Source organism: Pecten maximus, chromosome 4 (assembly GCF_902652985.1).
Source record: "Pecten maximus chromosome 4, xPecMax1.1, whole genome shotgun sequence".
Lineage (NCBI taxonomy): Eukaryota > Metazoa > Mollusca > Bivalvia > Pectinida > Pectinidae > Pecten > Pecten maximus.
In genome coordinates this window covers 14,505,703-14,524,699 of record NC_047018.1, presented here as the reverse complement: position 1 = coordinate 14,524,699, position 18,997 = coordinate 14,505,703, and the positions used below count along the sequence as shown (strand labels likewise).

At 36.9% G+C, this 18,997-nt stretch overlaps 1 protein-coding gene across 1 annotated transcript; it reads right to left on the bottom strand.

Annotated features, from left to right (window-relative positions):
* Nucleotides 1-565: 565 nt before the first annotated feature.
* On the bottom strand, nt 566-18,773 carry LOC117325325 (transcription elongation factor A protein 1-like). Its single transcript, XM_033881462.1, has 9 exons — nt 18,606-18,773; nt 16,399-16,467; nt 15,381-15,495; nt 12,967-13,191; nt 6,624-6,677; nt 4,110-4,264; nt 3,632-3,778; nt 3,240-3,311; nt 566-2,758 (listed from the first exon to the last, which is right to left on the bottom strand). The coding sequence occupies exons 1-9, from the start codon at nt 18,672-18,674 to the stop codon at nt 2,750-2,752; spliced, it is 915 nt and encodes a 304-aa protein (XP_033737353.1). The 5' UTR covers nt 18,675-18,773; the 3' UTR covers nt 566-2,749.
* Nucleotides 18,774-18,997: the final 224 nt, after the last annotated feature.

The following is an 18,997-nucleotide window of genomic DNA, read 5'->3' as shown; positions in this document are numbered from 1 at the left end:
AATGCCAAAAGGCCCAAACTCAGGAACTGGTCCCGAGATGTATAACCGATGTATTTTGAATCATTATGTTCATGTTTTGATAATCTTGATAGATAATCAAGAAGAGATTTATTCTGTTTTTAAACATCAAATTTCACAATAAAGATACAATGTCGTATTTCCTCCGGAAAGCTAATTCTGCTTCATGAAAAATTATTGTTAAAAGACATATTCATACACTTGAGCGATTTTACATTATTTCAAACAACAAATTTACAAAATAGAAAATATTAGTTTTCCAGTTTTCACTTACAAAATGACCAGTACTCACAATTTAGCAACTCAATGTATACTATTATTTCATATTTAAATGTTCAGTGGCCCAGTTAATGATTATGAATAGGTCTCAACTAAAATAATGATATACAACGCGCTCATAAGACCAAACCGGAGCAGCTCAACCTTTAGAGTCAACATCTGTCCAGGATGATGATAATAATGATGATGAACCATCTGTTACACATTTTCAATCTATTTTTAGCACTAGCTGCTGAACGGTCGTATCAAAATGAAACAGAACACAAACTGTTACCAAAAAACCTCTGTATTTTTATTTTTGAACATAAAACTGCGCTTTACAACGTATATCTGATAGATAACTGTAAACACTGTCAGGAACAATAGTAAAGACACACCCATCATACAAACCATACTCTGTGATAACGGCGAGTGGAGACGTACACTCTAATGCTGTCTTACAAATCATTACAGTTCTACAAAATGTTCTCAACTAAAACAAATGATGACTGATCATGAAATTAGAAAGGTGTTTCTCTTGTATAAGACCCATGTCCACACTCAAGAAATATAAAACAAAAATGTATTACTTCCATTGAATATATCATTGAATATAACAAACACCATCTGTCAGCTCATGGACACTTCTGTACAGAAAATATTTTAAATCAATGAAGCAAATCATTTTGTGTAAGTTGAAAATGTAAACATTTGGGGGGAAAAAAAAGAAAAAAGCAAGGCAAGAGCTCCTATAGAATCATAGTGTCAACAATTGTAAAGTTCAGTCTTAACTCTTACCGACTGGAGTAAACTACTGCTGCTTAAAAGTTTAATATATTTGTCTTTTCACCTATTGACTAGAAAATCATTCTGCAGAAATAACGCCATCAGATATCATATTTTTGATAAAGCAAGTTTAACTGAAATATGAAAGATCAAAGAAGCCTTCTCATTTCTGAAAAATTGCAATATCCAGGGGTCAAATTTGTTATCTCAGTCGTGTGGCTATCTGGTTAAAAATGACACCTAAAATCCATCATTAAACGGAATCCAGATAGAAACTATGAAATTTCCTGATAAAATGTGTACGTCATTGTGAGACAACTGGCCAGCAGCTACCTTGTTGTGATCGGTCTTAACAGCAACAACTAAGTACCGAATTCATCTAAAACTTGAGAACTGGCAGCTGTTTTCTTACGATTAGTGCCAGTGTTGAACAAGCACCACTAAGGGCCAGATGGAATCAATGTCTAGCCAGTATTTGAGAAATAGCTTTAACAAATATCTGAAAAGTTGCCAACATCTAAAATGGCCTTTTATCTTGCTCTTCACACTAGTCTACACAACCAAGATCAGAAATTGAAAGATTCGTTCTGAATTCTTTGGAGGGATTGTCTAAGAACAGAAAGCCAATGAATAACAGAAAACAGACCAAGGGTGATTTGAACAGCACATGACATGATAATGGTGGGTTTAAAACACATAAACAAATCGCTGTTCTTTAACAGAAAATTATATCCATTATATCAAAAGCTGAGACATATAAATATATACCAATATACATTATATATCCCTGACAACAGTGTACCAAAGAGTGTTATGATAAAGAATATAAGGAAAATTTTCACACATTCTTCAAAATAATTACACTTTAATCACACGAAAACCAAAAGCATGAAACTATATGATCACAGGAAAAATAAATAATATAATTATCTACTAAATCTGCCTTTTGAATTTTTTCTGCACATGTATTCTTTTCTACAATTTTACGAATACATTTGGCAGACCTAAAGTTTAAATGTAGGCCTTATCAGTCTACCAAAGGTCAACATCAAACAACGGAATAAACCCTTTAAAACATTAAAACACGGAAGTGGCCAAGGGAGATGCCTACAGACAAACACTATTGTCTCCACTCTTAAAATCTCAAATATCTTACAAACTTTTATTAATGATTGATAATGAATGATATGAGTTTTATGTGAAATGATCTCGGAATACACCTTGTTAACCTAGTATCAAAATAGGTCTTTGTCTAGCATGTTGTTTTATTTTTATTTGTAACAAAGGACAACTCTCCACATCCAATTTTCTATCAAATCCTCTCATGTGTCACACTCTCTACCATCTACAACCCCTTGTACATTTGTTACTGTTCCAACTCTCTGTTTATATTCAGGAGGAACCACAAACCAGCCTTGCCCTTGTTCAGATAATACCTTATTTTGTGTATAGTGTGAAACATTCAGCACTGATTCATCTCAACAGTGCAGTCACCATCATTTAAGTGGTTAGAACAGGACAACACTATTCAAGCAATGGACGCTGTCCTCCAGTCTTAAATAAAAAAAGATATGGTTTAAACTGCTCCAAGTGAATGAATGTAAAGATGTATGGGGTAGAAACATCCATGTTCTGGCTCAAACACATAGGTATCTGTATTCACACAAATGTCTTGTATTCTTTTTGACTAGCAAAACTGAAAGAAGAAAGATAAAGATGTTATTGCAGATTATTCAAGATAAAAGTTCAGACAGAGCATCAATCTAAACTACTCTTGAATGATTACAGGTTATTTTTGTTAGTAAAAACAAAATAAGAAAGTAAATTATTTGTGTATTAAGATAAGGGTATATCATTTGTGTATTAAGATAAGGGTATGTTCACAACACAAACTTGTAATGTGTACAATATAAAGGAATACTGAAGACAAAAAAAAATTAAAATTTGTTATCCAAGGTTCAGTTTAAATTTTTGAAAAATGTCCCAAAGAATAACCCAGGACCTAATTGAATGTCGTTGACTATTTTGTGATAAGATCTATTACATAACCTGATAAAAAAACTTTAATTCATGTTTGAGTCAGAATTGGTCTATTATATTAACCTAATAACAATTATTAATTCATGTTTAAGTCAGAATTGATAATACTATCATATCAAACTAGTATACGTATTTACCTTCCACCTGTTCCCACACTCATTGCAGAACACAAACGTCGTCATAGGTTCATCAGAACTTCTTGTCTGAAGCTGGAGAAACAAAAATACAGAAATTAGCAAGTGATGACAAAAGGTAGAAAATTTGATAAATGTTTGACATACTGTGGTTAAGTTTAAAGTTTTTAAAAAGAAGGTCAAAGGTCTCGGTCAAGGTCAGCTGCTTCGCAAATGTAATACCAATGGAAAGGTTTTATCACAAGGAAAACACATAAATTACCTAAGCTGTATCCTCATTGGTATTGATACAATATTGTTATATAAAAAATTTAAGCAAGCTGTCTACAGACATAGCCAACGCTGGGGGAGAACAATAGCTCCCTTGTACAAGCTAAAAAGCTGAAATCAGTCACCTGTGTGTATGTTGTGTTTTTCTTTCCACATTTTCCGCACTTGAACAGGTCTGACCTGGTGCCACTGGTGGTGGCCATGTGGTGATCATCAATGGATTGTTTGGTGTATTTACGTCGTAGTTCCTGCATATCATCACTGGCCATCTCCTACAAAATTAAGATATTATGTCAGCTATGTTATGTTTAGCATTATTGATGAATGAATAAATAAGGGCCGATGGTTTGGTGAACGTTTGAGACTGATGGGACTGTTTGAAGACCAAAAAACTTCACTTTAAGATGCAAACACATCAACACTGACTTTATGGAATACTGGGTACATCTAAGAAATGGTGATGTGACAGCATGCGTTGCAGCCTTAAATATCGAAAGAAAAGTCAGAAGAATTTTTTAAAGTTTTTCCTGGGTATGGTATTTTTTCATTACGTTTGATATCAGAAAAAAACTGATGAATACAAGCATCTTTTTAAGATTTTACCTCTGCAGTCATCTTTGCAATCTTCTCTGGGGCAATGAGACCCAACAGGACATTCTCTCTCAGCTGTGGGTTTTTTAAATCTCTTAAATTGGCAACTCGGCTTCTCACTCTGTTTTTGTATTTTGTGTTTGTGTTGTCAAACTCATTAAAAATATCTACCATCTGTTAAGGCTTATAAAAAAAACTGGACAAGACTTCAACTACAGAGATTTAAGGACAGGTATTATCAATAATGTGTAACATATTGAGTGATAATTCATATGCATTTGGCAGTTAAATGAGTCTTCACTCCAGCCCTCACACCCTGCAGTTGCATGTTTATACACTAATATATAGTTATAAGTGTGAGGATCAGTACTATGTCCATGTCATATTTAACACAAGGATGTATCTATAAGCATAATTTTGTTCTTTGTTTAACTTTTTACCCAGGAATTGTATACAATATATATATATAAGATTGTAGGATTTAGATCTTAACCTTAACTTTTCCATGGTATGATTGAAGGACAGAATCATCAAGACAGAGACAGCATCTTTCCATGTGCAACAATTAATTGGAGTGAATCTCAAGCATTTGCATGATGTGACCTTTGACTTATTCCCAGAAATGGAGGTAATATATGGTGAGTTTCCAGTGTTAAATAGTGCTAATATACATCTTATAGTGACACAGAAGAAGTCACTTACAGAAATTGGGACCAATTACACACATCTGGGCACACACCTCAGTAACCATAGGGACAGTCCCTTTACCACTGGGCCCACACCTCAGTAACCATAGCGACAGTCCCTTTACCACTGGACCCACACCTCAGTAACCATAGGGACAGTCCCTTTACCACTGGGCCCACACCTCAGTAACCATAGCGACAGTCCCTTTACCACTGGACCCACACCTCAGTAACCATAGGGACAGTCCCTTTACCACTGGGCCCACACCTCAGTAACCATAGCGACAGTCCCTTTACCACTGGACCCACACCTCAGTAACCATAGGGACAGTCCCTTTACCACTGGGCCCACACCTCAGTAACCATAGCGACAGTCCCTTTACCACTGGGCCCACACCTCACCTTCTTTTATGAAACTTTGAATCCTTACCCAAAAGGATGCTACCAGTCAAATATGAGCTGTTTCAGAGAAGAAGTTGTTCAGATCAATTTAGCCAAATTAACCCCTTTAGGCCCCACCCCTCAGGTCCCTGGTGGGGTCAACCCTAAAATTTGTACAATTTTGAATCCCCAGCCCCATGATCATGCTACCATACAAATGTGAGTGATATCCATTGCTTAGTTTCAGAGAAGAAGTTGTTTATATCAATTCTGCCAAAATGACCCCTTTTGGACCCGCCTCTCAAGGGAGGTCGGCCCCACTATTTGTACAATTTTGAATCCCGACCCCAAAGGGATGCTCACAGTGAAATATGAGCAATATCTATTGCTTGGTTTCAGAGGAGAAGTTGTTCATATCAATATAGCCCAATTGACCACATTTGACCCCGCCCCTCAGGCCCCTGGGAGGTCAGCCCCTTCATTTGTACAATTTTGAATCCCGACCCAATAGTGATGCTACCAGGCAAATATGAGCAATATCCATTGCTCGGTTTCAGAAAAGAAGTCGTTTATATCAATATAGCCCAATGGACCACATTTGGCCCCACCCCTCAGGCCCCTGGGGGGGTCAGCCCCATCATTTGTACAATTTTGAATCCCCACCTAATAGTGATGCTACCAGGCAAATATAAGCGATATCCATTGCTCGGTTTCAGAGAAGAAGTCGTTAATATCAATATAGCCAAATTGACCCCTCTTGGCCCCCCGTCCCTCAGGCCCCCAGGGGGTTAGCCCCACCATTTGTACAATTTTGAATCCCCACCCCATAGTGATGCTACCAGGCAAATATGAGCAATATCCATTGATCGGTTTCAGAGAAGTCGTTAATATCAATATAGCCAAATTGACCCCTCTTGGCCCCGCCCCTCAGGCCCTCAGGGGGTTAGCCCCACCATTTGTACAATTTTGAATCCCCACCCCATAGTGATGCTACCAGGCAAATATGAGCAATATCCATTACTCGGTTTCAGAGAAGAAGTGGTTTATATCAATATAGCCCAATTGACCACATTTGGCCCCGCCCCTCAGGCCCCTGGGGGGTCAGCCCCTTCATATGTACAATTTTGAATCCCCACCTAATAGTGATGCTACCAGGCAAATATGAGCGATATCCATTGCTCGGTTTCAGAGAAGAAGTCGTTAATATTAATAGAGCCAAATTGACCCCTTTTGGCCCCGCCCCTCAGACCCCTGGGGGTCAGCCCCACCATTTGTACAATTTTGAGTCCCCACCCCATAGGAATGCTTCTGACCAAATTTGGTCAAATTCTGATCATTGGTTATGAAGAAGAAGTCGATTGTTGACGGACGGACGGACGGACGGACGACGGACGCTACAGTATGGCATAAGCTCACCTTGGTCCTTCGGACCAGGTGAGCTAATTAAGTGAAAGGATACACTCTTCAATATGACCAGCAATGTTTTCTGGATCCCCCATTCCATCCAAGCCCTCTGGAATGGGAAGACAAAATATTAAAATAAACTTCACTTAAAAAGGACATCATATGATCATCAAATGATATTCCAAAGAAAATTAATAGATTATGTTAACTTAGTTTACTGTTTCCTTACATGTTAAGCACTGGTTTGGAGGAAACAATTTCTAAAATGATTGAATGAATGATACAGCTAAATTGAAGCTTTTCTCCAAAATTGCTTTTTGCCTTCATTATATAAAACCATGCTTTCCTTTTTTCTTCAAAAGATTTATCTATAAGAAATGATATGGTGTTTGTTTCAAAAACTTGTGTTCATCTTCAGTTTGGGTTTGTAGCAACTAAACAATTGATTTCTTCAAACAAGAAAGACACATGCATGTTAAGACAAGAAAAAGAAGTAAAAATATAATACTGGTACATCAAATACCAAAACACTTTTCTAAATTATTTTACCTTGTTCCTTAAAAAAATTATTGCTATTTAAAAATATACCGTAGTTTAAACTTTTTGTTATTGCTAATTACCATAACGTTCAATATCCTTTATATATCTCTACACATATCGGCCATAACCCAAATAATGATATTCTAGGCTTACTTATCTAGAGATAAAATGAAGGTCCTAGATACTCAATAGTATTCAGAGAAATGAACACACAAGCATAAGGATATCATGCAAACCTCAACACCAAATTTCCAGCAAGGATAGCCATTGCCGACATCTAGAATTGAGATCAACACACAAACTTATACCAAAGTTAACTGTTGCAAGGAATTTTCTGATTTACATGTGTATGTACATAGTACACACTACATACATATGGACTACTTTTCTGTATGTCTCAGAGTGAGGGGGAAGCTCACAGCAAGGGTCACACACAGTGGATAGGTAAGCTTTCTCATACCCTTTCTTACACCTGTTACATGGAGTAATTATCTATCACGAATTGTGTTTTACAAATGTGTGTAAAACTTAATCTGATTATGAGTAAAATAGGAATCTAATTTAACTGACATCATTTTATATAATACACGAATTTATTAAGCTGTTTTTACATAGAGATTAAAGCATTTGCTGTAATTATGATGAATGATGAAATAATGTAAATAGTTGCTGACTTTTATCAAAACGTCCATGATAAGAATGATAATATTAAAAATGGAAACAAAAAAGATGCATAATATATGGATCACATTTCAATAATACCAACTTAACTGTTTAGGGTACAAGAAAAAGAACCACTTACTCAAAACTGTGGTACAGGTATTTATCATCGAAATCTCAGCACATAATATGTATTGGACATTTCTTTTATATTTCTTAGTTCTATATTATCTCAAATGATCATTGAGTACTCAACATACCACAGTAAGGAATAAGAAGTCCTAATTTAGCCACAAATGTGATGCATCACCCTGGTTAATGGTTACCATAGTACATTCTTAAAGACACACATTTAACAATGCAATGTCGCCAGGTACAGTTGTCAGGTGCTGTCACTAGGCATTGTTGCTAGGCACTGTTACTAGGTACTGTAGCCAGGCACTGGTCACTAGGTACTCTAGCCAGGCACAGTAGCCAGGCACTGTCACTAGGTACTCTAGCCAGCCACAGTAGCTAGGCACTGTCATTAGGTATTGTCGCCAGGCACAGTAGCCAGGCACTGTCATTAGGTATTGTCGCCAGGCACAGTAGCCAGGCACTGTCATTAGTAGCCAGGCACTGTTACTAGGTACTCTAGCCAGGCACTGGTCACTAGGTACTCTAGCCAGCCACAGTAGCCAGGCACTGTCATTAGGTACTCTAGCCAGCCACAGTAGCCAGGCACTGTCACTACTCTAGCCAGCCACAGTAGCCAGGCACTGTCACTAGGTACTCTAGCCAGCCACAGTAGCTAGGCACTGTCACTAGGTATTGTCGCCAGGCACAGTAGCTAGGCACTGTCATTAGGTATTGTCGCCAGGCACTGTCACAGTAGGGGGAAACACGTCACCTGTAACAGATATGGGAACACTAAAAGTCCGATAATGGCGGACAAAGGTGTCAGCTCGCGGCAAGTTTGATGCTTTTAAACTCATTTACTGTAACAATATCAGCAATTTAATAAGTGCACGGGACCTGTAACGCTTGAGAAATGTTGTAGAAGAATGGTGTAGAAGTATTTGCAATAACTTCAGCATAAAGTGATGTCTTTTGTGCATATCCATTGAGTATAAAGCGTTACGGATTCCGTGCCTTTATTAAATTGTTGATATTGATACAGTAAATGAGTTTAAAAGCATCAAACTTACCGCGAGCTGGCACCTTCATCCGCCATTATCAGACTTTAAGTGTTCCCATATCTGTTACAGGTCACGTGTTTCCCCCCACTGTGTCACTAGGTACTCTAGCCAGGCACTGTCATCAGGTATTGTTGCTAGGCACTGTTACTAGGTACTCTAGCCAGGCACAGTAGCCAGGCACTGTTACTAGGTACTCTAGCCAGCCACAGTAGCCAGGCACTGTTACTAGGTACTCTAGCCAGCCACAGTAGCCAGGCACTGTTACTAGGTACTCTAGCCAGGCACAGTAACCAGGCACTGTTACTAGGTATTGTTGCTAGGCATTGTTACTAAGTACTCTTGCCAGGCACATTATTAAACCAGGCACTGTCATCAGGTATTGCTGCTAGGCACTGTTACTAGTTACTCTAGCCAGGCACAGTAGCCAGGCACTGTTACTAGGTACTCTAGCCAGGCACAGAAGCCAGGCACTGTCATCAGGTATTGCTGCTAGGCACTGTTACTAGTTACTCTAGCCAGGCACAGTAGCCAGGCACTTTCACTAGGTACTCTAGCCAGGCACAGTAGCCAGGCACTGTTACTAGGTATTGTTGCTAGGCACTGTTACTAGTTACTCTAGCCAGGCACAGTAGCCAGGCACTGTTACTAGGTACTCTAGCCAGGCACAGTAGCCAGGCACTGTTACTAGGTATTGTTGCTAGGCACTATTACTAGTTACTCTAGCCAGGCAAAGTATCCAGGCACTGTTACTAGGTACTCTAACCAGGCACAGTAGCCAGGTACTGTTACTAGGTATTGTTGCTAGGCACTGTTACTAGGTATTGTTGCTAGGCACTGTTACTAGGTACTCTAGCCAGGCACAGTAGCCAGGTACTGTTACTAGGTATTGTTGCTAGGCACTGTTACTGGGTAGTCTTGTCAGGCACAGCAGCCAGGCACTTTCACTAGGTACTCTAGCCAGGCACAGTAGCCAGGCACTGTTACTAGGTACTCTAGCCAGGCACAAAAGCCAGGCACTGTCACTAGGTACTCTAGCCAGGCACAGTAGCCAGGCACTGTCACTAGGTATTGTTGTTAGGTGTTACCATTAGGTACTGTAGCCAGGTGTTACCATTAGGTACTGTAGCCAGGTGTTACCATTAGGTACTGTAGCCAGGTGTTACCATTAGGTACTGTAGCCAGGCACAGTAGCCAGGTGTTGTTTCTGTGTTTCATTTCAGACTTTATTTTGCATTAAATGTAAAAGTATTCATTTCATTTATGCTAACTTAGTAATTTAAAGACGGTTATATTAGTTCAGTAAAGTTTATACAGAAGTGCAATGCTGTATTTAACATTTCTATACACACATTTATTCAATTGTAGACACTGATGTTATCCTGTAAGAGTACCTGATACAAGTCCCTAGGACTGGCCTCAAATCAACATTCATTGAAATATAATAAATTGAAAGAAAATTATTTTTTAAAATTTCATCAAAAATATATTCAATTAAAAAATGTCAAAATGAATTATTCTAAATGAATGTGTGTCTTTAAGCCTGGTATTTTATCACCAGTTACCTCCTTGCTAGAAAAAAATATACCTGCATGTAAGTCACCTGGAAGAACAACAAACACCATATTCCACAAGGTATCAATACAAGAACTGTGAATGGATGTCACTTCCAACAAAGGAACAGAGTATTAGTCTCAAGATATTCCTTAAAAATTATGTAACCTATAAAATGATTCATAATTGACAAATTGATTTTGTGTATCGTCAATTTTCAGGTTTAAAATCATTTTGAGAAATGATATCACCAGGCATGTAGGTTTTTAAAGCTGAACTCTTTCTGAGAGGAGATGAAAGTTCATGTATGTATTTGGGTAGCATACATCAATAACTCAAATATGAATTATCTTCTCTAATCTCATCATGATTTGAGCAAACAACTTTATCTATTGACAGTAAATTAACCATATTATTCTTGGTCAAAAAATTACTTGATGGAACAACAAGTACAGAAATGTATTCATTTATTAGCAAACAATATTGATTTATTGCACTGAATTAAAAGTGAGGGTTTTTTTATGATGGAATGTGAGTTTTGTGAATTATAAACTTTTGTTGAATACATCTTTTAATAACAGTGACCTTATTTATATACGAGGGCTGATTGATATGTTGTGAGCCTCATATTGAAGGGTTTGAATTTTGCCGGACATATTGTATTATTTTTCAACAAAATCCCCTTCAGTATCTATACACATTTGCCAATGGTGTTTAAGGCCTCAATGCCACTTTTATAGAACTCCTTTTCTTGGCTGTTCAGAAAGTCATCCACTGCATATATGACGTCACCATCCAACTGAAAGTGGGTGCCTTAAATAGCTGCTTTCAGTTTTGGCAATAGATGAAAGTCTGATGGAGCAGGAGCAGGTGAATAAGGCGGATGCTCAATCAATTTAAAGCCACAATCGCGAATGGCAGCCATGGCAATGACAGACTTGTGAACAGGAGCATTGTCCTGATGGAATAACACACCTTTAGTGAGCTTTTTGCAGCGCTTAAGTTTAATATTTTCCCGTAACTATCTCAGAAGTGAATAATAGTATGTGCCATTGATTGTTTGTCCCTTTTGGAGATAATCTATCAACAGAATCCCATCTGCATCCAAGAAAACCCAAGGTCATAACCTTCCCAGCTGATGGAAGAGTCTTTGTCTTCTTTGGCGGGGGAGAGCCATGGCTCTTCCATTATTTTGATTGATATTTGGCCTCTGGAGTAAAATGATGGACCCATGTTTCATCCATAGTGACAAATCTCTGAAGAAAGTTGGCAGGATCTTCCTCAAAAAGGCTAAGATTAGCACACGATAATGTGCGCCTGGTGTGCTTCTGATCAACTGTCAGAAGTCTTGGTACCCATCGAGACAAAGTATTCTCATTGCAAGATCCTCGGTCAGAATGGAATGTACTCTTTCCTGTGAAATGTCAAGTCTAATGGCTATATATCTTTCTGTGACTTGTCTGGTCAGTCATAACAATATCATGAATTTCATTGACCATTTCTGGTCCTGCAACATTGACAGGGGTCATCCTCAAGGCTCTGTCGGCCACGTTTAAATTCGCCACCCACCTTTTCACTGTAGCATATGAAGGGGCATCTTTCCTTGAAGGGGCATCTTTCCCTAGTGTTGCTACCATATCATTATGGATATCCTTAGGTGTAAAACCTTTTTAATGCAAATATTGGATCACTGCTCTTTCACTGATTTTGTCCATTTTGCAAAAGCCACTTGTCTTGTATACTTTATAGTGCTACCTTCGCGATATAAACTAACCAAATGAGACCAGTCCTTTGGTACACGAACATATATAGCCAGATAATAGTAGGACTAAAAAGGAACATCCTTGAGTACCTCTTTCAATAAGAGGCTCACAACATACCAATCATCCCTCTATTTGATTCAATATCAACAAGATATCATTTTTAAGATGGAACGTGATGCCAACGATCATGATTTTATTTTTAGGTAGGTTTGATGTTTTTTGATGATAAAAATCAGATTCTACCAGTTAAATAAGAAATATGAAAAAAGAAAAAGAGTTCTAAAATTTGATCATCCAAAACTATGGTAGGTACCAGGTCAAATAGATGTGTAATTTGAGGAAGTTCCAAAGAGGCTTTTGGATATATACCGTTAGTGATAACAAACTTCCAACTGTCAAAATCTAATGATGGTCATCAGATGTCAGCCTTTGTGTTTTCTGATCAATCTCAAATTTGAACATGCACACACTTATTGAGAAATAGCAATAAAAATGTTCACCTGTTAAAATTCAAAATTACCAAAATGACAAGCAAGGATTATCTATGGATGGACAACAGACAGACCACTGTATTACAAAGAGCATGTTGGACCGTCCATTGATGGTGGACTAAAATTTGATCTACAATAGCAAATATTGTATAGAGCTGACAAATCTGTCCATAAATTAAACATAACACAAACACAACTCAGCTGCTGAAGTGTACCTGTTACTTTCAAAGCATTAGCTAAGAGTTCTCTGCACTTAAGGCGTGTGGGGTCGGACGTATTGGCTGCTGTACAAGAGGAGAAGGCACCATCAGCTGCCATATTATCTGCTGACTTCTCCTCAGATGACGGTGAGTTGCCGGCACTTTGAGATAATGTCTGTGTGTCACCATTACTGCTGTCTTTCCTTTCAACTTTAGCAGCACCTTGTGAAGAACTACTGTCTGTAATCACAACAAAAACAACACCTAGTAATAACTACTGTCTGTTATCACAACAAACACAACACCTAGTAATAACTACCGTATGTTATCACAACAAAAACAACACCTAGTAATAACTACTGTCTGTTATCACAACAAAAACAACACCTAGTAATAACTACTGTCTGTTATCACAACAAACACAACACCTAGTAATAACTACCGTATGTTATCACAACAAAAACAACACCTAGTAATAACTGCTGTCTGTTATCACAACAAACACAACACCTAGTATTATCACAACAAACACATCACCTAGTAATAACTACTGTCTGTTATCACAACAAACACAACACCTAGTAATAACTACTGTCTGTTATCACAACAAACACAACACCAGTAATAACTACTGTCTTTTATCACAACAGACACAACACCAGTAATAACTACTGTCTGTTATCACAACAAACACAACACCTAGTAATAACTACTGTCTGTTATCACAACAAACACAACACCTAGTAATAACTACTGTCTGTTATCACAACAAACACAACACCTAGTAATAACTACTGTCTGTTATCACAACAAACACAACACCTAGTAATAACTACTGTCTGTTATCACAACAAACACAACACCTAGTAATAACTACTGTCTGTGATTACAACAAACACAACACCAGTAGTATTATCACAACAAACACATCACCTAGTAATAACTACTGTCTGTTATCACAACAAACACAACACCTAGTAATAACTACTGTCTGTTATCACAACAGAACACAACACCTAGTAATAACTACTGTCTGTTATCACAACAGAAACAACACCTAGTAATAACTACTGTCTGTTATCACAAGACACAACACCTAGTAATAACTACTGTCTGTTATCACAAGACACAACACCTAGTAATAACTACTGTCTGTTATCACAAGACACAACACCTAGTAATAACTACTGTCTGTTATCACAAGACACAACACCTAGTAATAACTACTGTCTGTTATCACAAGACACAACACCTAGTAATAACTACTGTCTGTTATCACAACAAACACATCACCTTGTGGTGACCTAGTTGTGGCTACTTCTCGTAATCACAATAAACATATCACCTTATGATGAACTACTGTCTGTAAAAAACAAATCTCTCATACAATAACACAGCAATCATACTCAACAATACAAATATCCTCCCACACACAACCTACCAATCACATCTAACGATACAGATAGCCTCCCACACACAACCCACCAATCACATCTAACAATACAGATAGCCTCCCACACACAACCCACCAATCACATCTAACGATACAAATATCCTCCCACACACAACCCACCAATCACATCTAACGATACAAATATCCTCCCATATACAACTCACCAATCACATTTAACGATACAAATATCCTCCCACACACAACCCACCAATCACATCTAACTATACAAATATCCTCTCACACATACAACCCACCAATCACATCTAACGATACAAATATCCTCCCACACACAACCAATTAATCACATCTAACGATACGAATATCCTTCCACATACAACTCACCAATCACATCTAACGATACAAATATCCTCCCACACACAACCAATTAATAACATCTAACGATACAAATATCCTTCCACATACAACTCACCAATCACATCTAACGATACAAATATCCTTCCACATACAACCCACCAATCACATCTAACGATACAAATATCCTTCCACATACAACTCACCAATCACATCTAACGATACAAATATCCTCCCACACACAACCAATTAATAACATCTAACGATACAAATATCCTTCCACATACAACTTACCAATCACATCTAACGATACAAATATCCTTCCATATACATCTCACCAATCACATCTAACGATACAAATATCCTCCCACACACAACCAATTAATAACATCTAACGATACAAATCTACTTGCATATAATTACCAACCAATCACATCTAACGATACAAATATCCTCCTACATACAACTCACCAATCACATCTAACGATACAATATTCTTCCACATACAACTCACCAATCACATCTAACGATACAAATCGACTTGCATATAATTACCCACCAATCACAGAAATCAATACAAATAGCTTCCCTTGTTAGCTCTTAAGACATAAATGCCTATCGCTGTGGGTGCAAATCTGAAACTACATGTATTAGATTTATATACCTCCAGCTGGTAACAATTTTTTCCATCCTTTAATTAATGATTTTGCAACACTTATGACTTCCTCATCTTTTGATGCTTTTCGGAAGTTGTTCACTGTCATTCCAATTCTAGTTTTCTGTAAAAAAAAAGAAAAAAGAAAGAAAAATCAAAAAAATCTCCAAAGTTATTTTATCTTGGAAAAGTAATGAGAGTTATTTGTTGTTTTAATTTATTGAGGAATGGTTGTAAATGTTAACATTTTATGAAGTAATGCTCGGTCTTCCTTTATGTTCCACTACAGTAGTTACAGTTTGGTGTTTTGTTGGTTTTCCATCTATGTTATATCTCTTTTGAAGCTAGGCTTTTATTCAGAAGTTTCCATCTAAATTCTTTCAGTTTATTATTTTGTAATGGTTGAAAAATTTAATTCATTCAGGAATTTACCTTAATATCTATATCATTCAAACTCAGCTATTTTTTCAGTATATGTTGGCTATAGGTTTTTTTTACCTCAGGTTGACAAGATGTTTGTAGATTTTTTGATTTGTACATCTTTCCATTTTGATCGGCTCGTGGTTATCGAAAAGATGTTGTTTAAAGATTTTAGCCAATTTGATCTCAGTAACCTTGAATATAAGTCAAGGTCTTTCATTTGAACAAACTTAGTCCTTCACCTCAGCCTGCTACATGTCCAATATCAGGTCTCTTAGTATCTAGTAGTCAACAATTAAAGATTTTAGCATCTTTGACCAATGGCCTGTGACCTTGAATGTAGGTAAAGATCATTCATTTGGACAATTTTGGAAGCCCTTCAACCCAGCATGCTACAGACCCAATATTGGTCCTCTTGCAATTGATTATTGAGAAGATATTGTTTAAAGAAAAAGCTAACGCCGAATGGACAGACAGACCCCACACCATGGCATAAGCTCACTTGCATTTCGAAAAGGTGAGCTAAAATGATAATCATCCAATCACTGGAGATCCTTCACAGACTGAAGATATAACCAAAGAACCCAGTACGTAATATCATACATACCTGTAACACATTTAAATTCATTTTTATGTCTTTGAGTTTTTTCAGCAAGTCTGATGCTGAGCTGTGATCCTATAAAAAACAAGAAAAAGTGTTGAAATAATAATATGTTTCAAATATAAACTTTAAATCATAATGACAAATGGGACTCAAAATGGATATCTTTACCAGGTGGCCTATTGGCTACCAGGCCATAAAATCTAGGCGCAAATTGAAAAATTTGGTTCGCTCGCCACAGTTGCATTAATTTCTTCTAAACATTCCCTTTATACATCAGTATACAGTAACACATATCTGTAACTTTTTGGATTTTGGATTAAATTTCATTCAAACATTGACCATGTCGGTGAAAATCACCAACTTGCGCATAAATTATAATACGTAAATTATACGCCAATTGAGGTGTGGTTTTGTTACTAAACAAAGCCAAAATCACTCTAAAGTTAACTTGTTAAAAATTTTCGTCCAAGTCACATTTATTTAGTCATGAAATATCATACAAATGCAAAAATAAAAATTCTTTGCATATTGGAAAGTACAGAAAATTGATGCAATACTTCTGGTAGTGTAACATCAAGTTTCTAGGTAGACAACACTTTTAGTAAACATATGTTAGTAAAATATCATTTACCTTGTCGTAAATTAAATCACTATTAGATAAAACATTTCAAAATTAACTGTTTAATCAATTTTGTCTATTTTAGTAACAAATCTATACTCAAACTGGGGTATAATACGCAAATTTGCATATTATACACAAGTTGGCGGTTTTCCCAAACCTGTTGACTGCAACCTCTAAAAGAATTTACACACAATCATGCAGTTTGCAATTTCGTTTTTCTATCACAGTTTGATAAAAAAAAAACACACAACATATTGAAACCCAGTAGAGCAAACAGCAGCCATCTCACAAAGAATGCTTTAATAGATTGTGATCAGAAGTGTTCCATGTGATGGCAATAGAGTACTTTTTCTTCATTTTACTTCATGTCTTATATATTTCAAAAATTTTTCTTGTCACCATGCAGGCGACTTATAGGTTAATAACTTGTTGCCAATGGTGGATGACAATTTGAGCCCTGCACATTGTACTGTACTTATTGTGAGATGCTAGTCTTCTTTCGTTATTCAGCCTCCGTCAAAAAAATGACAATTACGGCCAATGGAAGGATCGTTGCACATGCTCTTCAAAAGAAGTAAAAAAGTGCAGGGATTTGGGTACAGTGAGAGGGTTTTTTTTAATTTTTTAGTGGAAACTATATAAGATAAAAACATTATGAGGGTGTGTTTACGGTGTGTGTTTGAGATCATCAAGGGCTGCATTGTGTATATGTGCCTTGTAGATCTCTATCGTAGTGCATTGTACTGCTGCCACCGGGAGGAGGTTCCATGATGTGTTAATGTGTGTGGGAAAAAGGAGTATTTGTATGTGTCATTGGTGGCAGATCGGTGTCTGAAGGTGTAGGGGTGTGTTTGCCTTGTCCTAGGGTCAGCTGGGTGCATGATGCCGTGTGCATGTATATGCATGTACATTTTATTTTGTATATATATGTGTATGCAGGAGTGGTGAAACTGAACCCAACTCGCCCTGCAGACCAACCCATGTTCAATTAGGTAACATGTAACCATCTCCAAGAGAAAACCTGAAATACAACTGATAATTTATTATTTACAACATAGATATTTATAACACGAACTACATTGAAACAGTGACAATAGCATCGATCTTAAGCTAGTATATAACTCCATGCACAAAAATCAACCCCTTGTTACATTTTCGAGCATTACATAGAGAGAAAACACGGTGACAAGGGAAGTAACTCGTTCATCCTTTCAGCTTAGTTTACTTTGATAGATCGATTAAAATCAACTTTTTGATACAACAAAGCCTTCATAAAGGACTTATCTAACCGCAGGATATTAATTATTTTACTGACAATAGCATACATAGGCTACCATTGGCATATTCAAAGTTTCTCTGCTGAAGGGTCAAGGTCGCAAAATATTCTAAAGCTCGCAAAAATGAATACCCTATTCAATAAACCATTGTAGTAGCTGCTCAAGATCTGTTACGTTAATCTCTGTTTAAATAAACACAAAATTCACAAGTTTTTTTTCTCAAAATTCTATTTACATTGAATGCTAAGAATAACGCACTAAGTTAGGCCCAACAAAAAATCGCGACAAACCTTAGGACGAATTATACTTACGGTGCTGTTATTTGCAATCATCTTTTCCAGCTTTTTCCCAATCTTAACGACTTCTTCTTCACAACTCATGGTTTATTTGAATGGCCTGACTCAGTAATATCTCGAGAAAAGGGGTTTATTGAGGACTAACTTGGGACTTTGCATTTGTTAGTGTTTTGGCTGCGTCTCCTGAAACCGGAAGTAAATCTAATATTGAAAATGGCGGTCAAATGGGAAATTATTACATTGTATCAATTAAATGTCCTAGCTCTAGGAATTCATTCAATATTATATAATTTAAATTATTAAATACATATCAATAGGGTAAAAAATAAACGTTTTAAAATACAAACGGAATAGAAAATATTATTGTAATAGTTTTAACCAATTAACGGTGTTATTTATCCGGAAAT

Excerpts from the sequence above, each read along its gene's own strand:
- LOC117325325 (XM_033881462.1), bottom strand. The coding sequence starts at position 18,674 with ATGAGTTGTGAAGAAGAAGTCGTTAAGATTGGGAAAAAGCTGGAAAAG. Across the intron at positions 4,265-6,623 it reads TGCTGGTCATATTGAAGAGT|ATATTTTTAATGAGTTTGAC; the intron begins GTATCCTTTCAC and ends AACAGATGGTAG. Across the intron at positions 3,312-3,631 it reads AAAACACAACATACACACAG|CTTCAGACAAGAAGTTCTGA; the intron begins GTGACTGATTTC and ends TTGTTTCTCCAG.